Raw genomic sequence first — 10389 nt, 5'->3', positions numbered from 1 at the left:
AGGACTGGGCCTTGGGGACAAGGGGACCAACAGGTGAAGAAGAGAAGGGCATCCCCAGGATATAGGGCAGGGATGCTCAGATGGGGAAAGGAAGGGCAGCCCAGGCAGTGGTAGAGACCCAAGGGTGGCAGAGTGCCAGGTCAGGCCCGGCTTGTGCTGGGCTGTGTTTGGGGGATGAGGCGTTCCTGTTCTGCTGGGGACTGAGGGATTCATCACACACTCCTACCTGGCAGGTGTCGATGCTGCCCTGCGGGTACCCAGCACACAGGTTGCGGGGGTGGATGGTCCCCGCGTACCACCGGCTGCTGTTGCAGAGCTCCGTGTCCATGAGGTGGACCTTGGACTCCTGCAGCACCATTCCTGTTCCCTGAGCTGTGAGCACAGAAGGGAATGAGCCCCCAGCAGGTCGGTGCCCATCCCCTCCCCTGCCTGGGGTGAACTGCTTCCCCTGGTCTGGCTCAGCCCCTTCCCTGGGACTGGCTTTGCCTCCAAGTGACTCGTCCAGCTGTGTCCCTGCTGTTTGCTCTGGGGAAGGGGCCAGACCCATCTCTCCAGAAGCTTCACAGTCACGGAATTGTTTGGGTGGGAAAGGACCTTAAAGTTCATCCAGTTCCGTGACCGTGCCGCACCCCCCCGCCCCCCCAGGCACGGACCCCTTCCCCCAGCCCGGGCTGCTCCGAGCCCCGGCCCTGCTGCCATCCCGCAGCTGGACTCTGTCTGTGGCCAGTCCGTGTCCCCAGGGTGCCCAGCCTGTGTCCCTGGCATGCCCAGCTCTCCCCCAGGGCGCACATCCTGCATGGGAACTCACCTCTGGCAAAGTTCCAGCCGGCGATGTAGCAGGATTTCAGCTCCGAGACCCTGAGCGAGGCGTCGGGCACGCAGCCCAGCTGGATGTAGTCGCTGCACTCCACGGGCTGCTCCAGCTCCAGCAGGGCGATGTCATTCCTCGCCGTGGCAGGCACGTAGTGCCGGTGTACCAGGAGCCTCTGGATGTGTCTCACCTCAGCCTCGGGGCCCGGCTGGGTCAGGTCTGTGGCCCCCAACACCACCTCCCACGTGGAGATGTCCCTAGAGAGCGGATGGAGACAGGGGTGACAGGGAGCGGAGCCACGGGCTGGCAGTGGCCCAGCATTTCCCTGCCTTCTGCTTCCCAAGGCGGACAGGGAAGCAGAGAGGAAAGAGCCGGGATGAAAGTGGCACGTGGTGCTGTCACCTGGGCACCTGGCTGTGCTCTGGGGACATCTCTGTCCCTGCTGTTTCTTACCCGCCCCTGGCGAAGCAGTGTGCGACCGTGAGGACCCACTGGGAGCTGAGGAGGACACCGGTGCACATGTGCCACGTGCCGTTCGCCCAGGTGGCCTGGATGCTGACAATGCCAGGCCAGGCCCCTGGCTGGACACTGGTGCCACCCATGACATGGGACGTGCCAGCAGCAGAAGCCACGGAGCCATAGTCGAGAACTGCAGAGCTGTGGTCAGAAGCCATGGGCCGGAGCCCACAGGTCCTTCTGTAACACAAAGCCATCACTGTTCGGCTCAGTGGCTGCTCTGCTCAGGCTGAAAGTCCCCTGTTGTCCCTTCCAGCCCAGTTCTGAGTGGCAGAAAGACCTGGGATGCCTGAGGGGCACATCTGTCCTTCTGTTCTGTGGCAGCCCTGCACACAGGTTGTGCCAGTACCTGGGCACTGGCCAGGGAGTGAGGCTGGAACACTGTGGTGTGGGTGTGGGGAACATGTGGGGCCCCTAAAGGGAACCCCGTAAGTGGGGCCACTGACCTGCAGGTGTCCCAGGTGCCTCCCACGGGCCAGGCCAGGGCCAGCAGGATGAGAACCCACAGAAAAGCCATTGGTGCCAGTGCAGGTGGCAGGAGCCAGAACCGAGGTGTCACCTCCAGTGCAGCCACCGCCACAGCACCCACAGCCTTTGTGGTGCTCACAGTGCCCCCGGCCCAGAGCCGCTGTCACAGAGGGGCTGGTTCTGTGTGCTGGGCATGGCAGGGAGCGGCAGCACAGTCATAGAGACATGGAATGGTCTGGGTGGAAGGGACTTTTAATGACCACCCAGTGCTGTCCCCGTCATGGGCAGGGCCACCTTCCACTGGCCCAGGCTGCTCCAAGCTCCGTCCAGCCTGGCCTTGGACACTGCCAGGGATCCAGGGGCAGCCACAGCTTCTCAGGGCAACCTGTGCCAGGGCCTGCCCACCCTCACAGTCAGAAATTCCTTCCCAACACCTAATCTAAATCTGCTCACCTTCAGCTTAAGGCCATTCTTCTTGTCCTATCACTACATGCTCTTGTCCAAAGTACCCCTCCAGCCTTCTTCTAAGCCCCCTTTAAGTACTGGAAGGGGCATCAAAGTCTCCCTGGAACCAGCTGTTCTCCAGGCTGACCAGCTGGAACTCTCTCAGCCTGTCATGCCCTTCTTCCCACCCTGAGTGAACATTTTAAATGTGGTGATCTTTACTGTAAAACAGCAGTGCTCTGCTAGATCACCTGCATTCACCTTTTACATATGTTTATTTACATCCATTTCAGAAAGGCATCTGACTTTGATTAAATACCTCAAGAAATGAAAGTTTCATTTTTTTGCTCTGTTATTTGTTGTGGTTATCCAGAAACTTTGACTTAGATATGTGTTTTATTTGCAGTTTGTTTTTAACTGCTTCAAAATTTTAGTCAGCTTTAAATTTAGGGCTAAAGAACCTTTACTAACTGGCATTTTTCTTGCAAAAGAAACAAGATTTTTTTACTTTCTTTGTAGAGTCAAGAAATGAAATATTAAAAACCTAAATACTGAACATTTTTCCAGTGGTCAAATCATGCTCTGTGTATTTCACAAAATATCCCCAGTCACTTTATTTTCCACAGAATGGAGAAGAGATCTATGGCTTACTAGAACAGCAGTTTCCCACAAAGGCAGAGCAGACTAGTACAGGAAACTTGCAGCCCATGGGCTGGGCTCAATATTCTCTCCCAGCAGGCCAAAGGCAGTCAGCTTTGGTGCACAGAGGGGGCTTTGTTCATGCTGACAACGAGGAGTGGCAGGTTACCTCACTACAGATGGTGTGCATAAGGAGCCACTATGTAATAGATCATAACTTTAGGAACTCGGGTATTTAGTGGATAGAGAAATAATATGTCTCTGCACTAAAGATTTTGCCTAAGTCCAAGTCTCTGTGCCATCTGTTGGCCTTTCTCATTCAGCTGTGAATCTAAAGACCTGTAAGATGAAACAACTTAAGAGCATGCAATCCCTTAGTTTATTCCTGTCACAATTTGGGGTTTTTTTCTGACAGGATGGATATATTGATTTCATGGAATATGTGGCTGCCCTCAGCCTCGTTCTCCGAGGGAAGATGGAGCAGAAATTGCGGTGGTATTTCAAGCTCTATGATGTGGATGGCAATGGCTGCATTGATCGACATGAACTGCTCAACATCATTAAGGTGAATCTCCAGGGGTCTGTGTTCTTGCCTCTTTCCTTAAACACAAATCACACAAGTAAGACCTTTGCTGTTTCCCACATGGATGATCATGGATGAGACCTTTAACATCCTTCCTTCTCTGAGCAGAATTCCCCATCACCATATAATGCAATAAGCAGACTTGATAGAATATCACCACAGCTTATGTTACAGCATAGATAACCATAAAATTGTTTTCGCTAACTGTGACATAAATTGCACTTTCCAAGGTTTCAGACCCTGTGACTGTAGTTGCTATCTCTGCAATGTGTCTTTAATATGTCCTTTTCCTCATGAGAAGTTGGAGAGCTACTCACAGTTTATTTTTTAGAATCAGCTCCTAAATATCAACATCATAAAACATTTCTGACTCTGGCAAATACCTGAAGAAGAATGACTGAGAATGGAAGGGATTGTATGCAAATAACTATTGTGGATGGGGTCGGAATTATGAGCATGAAGATCACTATAAATTTCTCAGAATTAATTACGCTGCAAATTGAGATTATTTTGCAGGAGCTGCAAAATATTTCCTCCAAGATGCAGGAAAGATTCAATGACCCTAAATAAATTACATTTTTGAATACGAAATGCCATAAAACTGATTTGATAAAGCACTAATAAGATGTTATTAACGCATTCTCATATGGATAAGAATTTTAGAGCTGGGTATCAAAGAGACCTGACCAAAATCAATACCTGTAGTAACATACAGCCTCCTAATAGTAACTTGAAATAGAAATACTCAGACATTACAGTGAAGCAACAGATAACAACAGTTAAGACAGAGCTCTTGAGAAACAAGTCCTGTGGGCAACAACTGGTGGCAAGAAATGTATTGCCCTTTGTATTTTGTGGGTGTAGTTCAGTGGTTTTTTTGGTAACCTTAGGAAATTGCTGACATGGCATCAGTTTCAGTAAAATGGCATTTGAAAAAGAATGAAGAAAATTACCAAATATCAAAGGGTAAAAACTAGAAAATGAATAGTACTTAGAATCAGTATACTGATACATATATATATATCAGTATATATCAGTATATATCAGTATATATCAGTATATATCAGTATATATCAGTATATATCAGTATATATCAGTATATAAGTATATTTAGAATCCGTATAAAGGCTCTGAAATCACATATTTCACGGACATCTTTAAACAAAGGAAGTATTAGCATTGAAAGAAAAGAGAAGCCTGAGCTATGTAGTTATGAATAAGGATTGTAGCAAACAGAAGTGGATAAGGCTCAAAGACGAAAATTAATTTCCAGTGAGCTTTAGGGAGAAGCCAGACACACAGGAAGCCGTATATAAATGAAAATTGTGAAAGTAAGAATAGAAATAAATTACCACAACATATAACAAAGGAATTTCATAATGTCAAGTGCAGAGGGTGTTTGACAGTGTTTCTGAGGCTTGGTGTACCATAAGATCACAGAGTGGGCACAAAGTGGATCAGTTAGGTGGATTCTGATTCTGCCATTTCTGCAGCACCTAAACTGTACCTAAGCAAAATTAGGCAAATCCTCTGGATTTTTCTGCTCGTTCCGTGATCCAGAGCTATGCTCCCTCTGCACTCTTCAGTGCCATCCTTAAGGCCTGATGATTTATGCTTTGTTTTCCTATGATGCTGGTTCATTTGTGTGGGGAAGGTACCAGGCATGAGTGTCTTACTCTCAATCTATGCTGACATGTAGAATCAGTCTGGGAGCTGTCAGGAAGCTTCTTACTCTTGCTCTTTTATTTTAGGCTATTCGAGCTATTAATGGTGGTGACCATGAAACTAGTGCAGAAGAGTTCACCAATCGAGTCTTCAACAGGATTGATGTGAATGGCGATGGTAAGGTTCCTGCCTTTGTCATCCAGCTCAGGCAGCCTCTTTTCTACAGAGTAACATCCAAATTTTCCCTTCTTGGTAGAACTTTAGGCCTCTTCACTTCATATTTTCTTTCTATTTGCATTCTCAGACAGTAAGGCGTTCTCCATGGACCAAAAAGGATTTTTCTCATGGCATGATACATAATCAGGATTTTTTATCCCTCTACTGAGTCTTAGCTTTGTTCTGTTCACAAGAGTTTGGTAGTGGGGTTTTGGAATGGTGTTTTGTTTTCCTTTCTGGATGTTACTGTATAGCTCATGCCAGTTAGAAGTGGGAAATATTAACAAATGGCCCCAGCTGATCCTAAGTATTTTAGCATGGAAAGGAAGAACTGGAATTTAATGTTGAAGTTAAGAGTTTCTCCACTGGATCTGCTGCAGGCAATACAGCAAGAATATGAAGTGCTCAGTCTAAAGGTGGTCAAGTGTCACTGTGGTCCCTGTGTGTCCCCGATTGGTATCTCTTTCCTTGCTACTTCAGGTGCTTATTACTTTCTGACAGGCTCTTTTGTTATTCCAGAATAACTCTGCTGATCTGCTTCCCTGAACAAGGGCTCTTTGGCCTAGGACAGAAAAATTTGTTTCTGCTTGTCACAGCCTCCTTCTGTCAGTTCCTTTATCCTTGACAATCAGCAAGCATAGGGCAGGTTAGTACTACGACAGGTTGAGAAAAAAAAGGATGCTATGACCCCACTCCTCAGCTACCCACTTCTATTGTTCTTTCTTATTTACCTCTTCCCTTGTATGCGGGAAAAAAAAGGAAGCAGGTGTTGTCTGGATACTGGGGATGTTTCATAAAAGCTTAAGAAGACTCTCTGAGGTCTTTAGAAGAGTGCCTTAGAGAAGTGCCTATATAGTAAGTGGTCTCTAAAGCTAGATTATTGTACTCCTTTTCCTGTCAGACGTGGATTGTGATGCCTTTTATTTGTGTCTGACACAGGTGAACTTTCTCTGGATGAATTTGTGGAGGGAGCAAGGAAAGATGAGGAGTTCATGGAGGTTATGATGAAGAGTTTGGACCTGTCACACATTGTGGCCATGATAAACAACCGTCGGCATAGTGTATAAATCAAGCTGGGAGAAAAAGCTGTGCCAATAGACAGAAGGGTGTAGAAACACACGGAAGGAGAGACAGCATTTTTCAAAACAAAATTTCCATGAACATGAATATGGAAGTAGGAACAGAAAGACACTGCTGTGTATCTGAGTGAATGTTCCTGTACAAATACTGAAGCTTAGCCACATAAACGCAGGGCAGGTTCAGAAAAACAATCTGGGTGGCAGTATTTGACTTGTCTTTCTAAAATTTAAAGGCCAAATTTCAGGGCACAAATTTCCTTTTTATTCTGTGTCCCAGATTATCACTTTGAAATGGATGAAAAGTAATGCCAAGTTTGGAAGAGCACTAGCAGAACTGGGTGGTGGAGTGTGGAGGAAATATTCTGATGTACAAAAGAAGAGTTTCAAGTTGTTATTAGTGTAGAGAACTATCAACAGAATGTAACTTGAACTGTTCTTGTCATGGTATTGGTTCATAAACACCAGCAAGGTTGTCCATACCAGATGTGCTTGGATTTGGTAGTCTCTGAAGAAGCAGCTTTAGTTGTAAGATCACAAGAACTGAAAGAAAAACCAGTCTGATAGTGACAAATCTGCTGCAGCTATTTGAGCTTTCTGTCATCAAAGAGCTCTAGCAGACAGGTCAACGGTTTGGAGCAGCTTCTGTAACCAGAGAAAATATGCTACTCATTTTCCCAAAGTAGAAGAATAATTGCGAGATCAAATCTTTTATATACTCATGGTCCTACTTATTCTCCTCTCATACAACTGAGTCACTGGGAATGTTCATGTTGAACAAGGCTTGGAGTAACCTGATCTAACCCCATGGCATGGGGCTGGAACAAGATGGTCTCTGAGGTCCCTTTCTACCCAATCCATTCTGTGACTGTACGATAAATAAAGTATTTGAAGATGACCCTAATATTTTTGCTTCACACATCCTTTATTGGTCTTTCTTCTTGTTATTGAGAAGACAATCTAGTCGAAAGAAGCAGCTCACCAGGGTGAATTGTGAATTGTGCTGTTCATGTAAATGCTGGAGTGAAGCTAATAGTCTAGATCAGTAAATTACTCTGATTTTGTACATGATGGGAAGAGTAATGCAGCATGCATAGAAGCTCAGCAAACTGTGTCTTGTTCACTGTTCATTAGATAAGGTCATGATCAGAAGCTTCTTTGAATCTGGGAAGAGAACCAGAAAGAAAGAAGAATGCAGGAAATGTTCAATGGAGTGCCTATGCCATAGTTGGCATGTTTTTCCTGTTCAGGAAGAAGAACTTGCAGACCTGTAACAAAACTTTAGACTGGACTTATTCTTGCTTATATTTAGGCTTCTGTGATATTCAAATATGTATTGGTTTTCATGGCAAGGTTTTGGTAGTAGGGAGGCTACAGGAGTGGCTTCTTTGAGAAGCTGCTGGAAGCTTCCCCCATGTCTGGCAGAGACAATGCCATCTGGCTCCAGGATGACACTGGCCAAGCCTAATATACCTCCAGCCTTGCTAGTAACATGTCTGGGATAAAACATTTAAGAAGGAAAAGTCAGAAGCAATTTCAGCCCGAGAAGTTAAGACTGAGAATATGTGAGAGAAACAGCTCCGAAGACTCCAAAGTCAGCTAAGAAGGAGGGGGAGAAGGTGTTTCAGGTACTGGGGCTGAGATTTTCCTGCAGCCTATGATGCAGCCCATAGTGAAGCAGGCTGTCCTCCTGGAGCACACGGAGCTCTGCAGGAGGTAAGCAGAAATCCACCCGCAGCCTGTGGAAGAGCCCCGTGTTGGAACAGCTCCTGGAAGGACCTGTGGGCCTGAGAAGAGCAGGTTCCTGGTAAGACTTGTGACCTCACAGGGGACCCACTTTAGAGCAGTTCCTGAAGGACTGACCCCAGGGAAGGCACCTCACACTGGAACAGCTCATGAAGAACCACAGCCCATGAGAAGGACCCATACTGGAGAAATTAATGGAGAACTGTCTCCTGTAGGAGGGATCTCATGCTGCAGCAGCACAAGGACTCCTCTTCCTGAGGGGGGAGCAGTGGCATGAACTGACCATAACCTCCATTCTTATCTTCTTGCACTGCTGGTGGGGAGGAGGGAGAGAATGGGGAATAAAGTTAATACTGGGAAGGAGAAAGGGATGTGGGAAAGGTGTTTTAAAGATTTGTTTTACTTTTCATTATCCTACTCTGACTTTGGTAATAAATTCAATTAATTTCTCTCTTTTTTCCCTGTGATGGTAATCAGTGAGTGATGTCTCCCTGTCCTTATCTCAGCTCATGAGCTTTTTTGTATTTTATCCAGCTGAGGAGGGAAGCGATTGATAGAGAGGCTTTGATGGGCACCTGCCATCCAGCCAGGGTCCACCCACCACAGTATTATTCTGAATACACTGTCTGGGCTTTCACTGAAGGGAAGATTTAGTAAGGAGATTTAGTAAGTACAGTCATTTGACTGTGAGGGAGTGAGTGATCATGTTTAGAGTAGCCACCAACAGTTTTCTAGGCAGGCTCATGCTCCATGCCCTACTGGCATGTGCACATCTGCAGTCTCAGAGCTTCTGCAAGGAATCACAACCTGGTGGTTGGAGAACTGTCGGGTGAAAAGGGAACATTTCCATGACCCTTAGTATTTAATTTGTCTGTCAGTGCCCCAGGAAAGCTGAGACCCTTGTGCCTGACGAGTCTGTCAGCATCCTGTTACAGGGACCCTTCGTTGAGCAGTCCTTCTGGATTGGAGGAAAGTTTGACTGATATTCAGGGAATAGGCCAACAGCATAAGGGAGACCTCTCAGCAGGTCTCCCCACTTTATGACTCTTCAGTGGGACTTCCTATATGACTGTGTGACCTGCTGCTGGCAACTGCTAGCATCCGTGAAGAAATCACTCTTTGGAATTTTATGGAACAGTTTATGGAATTATACTCTTTATAAATGTAAAATTGTGACAGGTTAAGTTCCAGGGATTGTTGGTGATGGTATCTGTCGGTGCCAATCTGTGTGTATTTTTGACTGCAAAAACTTATTCAAAGCAATATACTGACAGGCTGAAGTCCCCAACAGAACTATTCAACAGGCAGAGTGCATTTCTAACCCAACCGGCCTTCCTAAGGGGCAGAAGATAGATTCAGCCCATTGAATGCTCCCAGCAGTTATGATGGAGCCTTCCCTAACTTTTTCTCCGTTCTTGGCTTACTTTTATACTATTTCTTTACATTTAGGTGAAGCTTGAGTGATGCTAGTCATGCATATATTTGCTACTGATTGGTGTAAAATTCTCTCATTTCACTTCTAAAGATACAGTAAAAAAAAGTATAGAGTTCATGCCCAGTGAGAGGTGGTCGTACCTTGGAGGCAGATAACTTTGGGATGGAGGTGTGCATTAATATTACAATTAAGATATAATGAACAAGGTTCATCCAAGAAAAGCAATTTTGCCACAGTTGATGGCTTGGCAACAAGACATCTCCTCTCTCACAGCTGCTATGCAGTTAATCAGCTTCAAAATACCATCAAGTTGCTGCCCTGCAAGGATTTCAGCAGAGCCTGGTGTTGGAAGCTGGGTGTCCTTCCTTTTGTTCCTTCACACCTATGGAATTTTTGTCCATTAGTTGAAGGGAAACCTGATTGCTGGTACTTGTTGGGTGCTTGAGAAAGACGAAGAGTTCAGCTGGGCCCAGGGGGGAAAGGGGGCAGGGGAGGGGAGGGCGGGGGCTGGCTGCTTTCTTGAGCTAGAGAGCGAGACACTCTCTCGGAGCTGTTGGGGCTTGGAGAAGGAAATTCGCCATAACCCAGATGGAGCTGCTTCTTTTGCTTCTTTTTCGTCTTTGGGCCCCCTTCTCCCCCTGTCCTGCCGGGACGTGTGGCAGTGCCAGGCACCGCCGCGGAGCTGCTGTTCCACCTCATCCACCGGCCCAGGATCTCTGCTCATCCCTGCTGTTCCACCTCATCCACCGGCCCAGGATCAGCTCATCCCTGCTGTTCCACCTCATCCACC

General features: G+C 46.6%; 1 protein-coding gene across 1 annotated transcript in view; it reads left to right on the top strand.

Moving 5' to 3' along the window:
• LOC107198753 (guanylyl cyclase-activating protein 1-like) overlaps positions 1–8573 on the top strand; it is a 12601-nt gene extending 4028 nt beyond the window's left edge. Inside the window, exons 2-4 of the mRNA XM_015615954.3 lie at positions 3294–3443; positions 5213–5303; positions 6282–8573. Coding sequence (XP_015471440.1) covers positions 3294–3443; positions 5213–5303; positions 6282–6409 — 369 coding nt within the window. The 3' untranslated portion in view covers positions 6410–8573. The remainder of the gene's footprint in view (positions 1–3293; positions 3444–5212; positions 5304–6281) is intronic.
• Positions 8574–10389: the final 1816 nt, after the last annotated feature.

This window comes from Parus major, unplaced genomic scaffold (genome assembly GCF_001522545.3).
Source record: "Parus major isolate Abel unplaced genomic scaffold, Parus_major1.1 Scaffold305, whole genome shotgun sequence".
Taxonomy (NCBI): domain Eukaryota; kingdom Metazoa; phylum Chordata; class Aves; order Passeriformes; family Paridae; genus Parus; species Parus major.
This window is presented reverse-complemented; position numbering and strand designations above follow the sequence as displayed.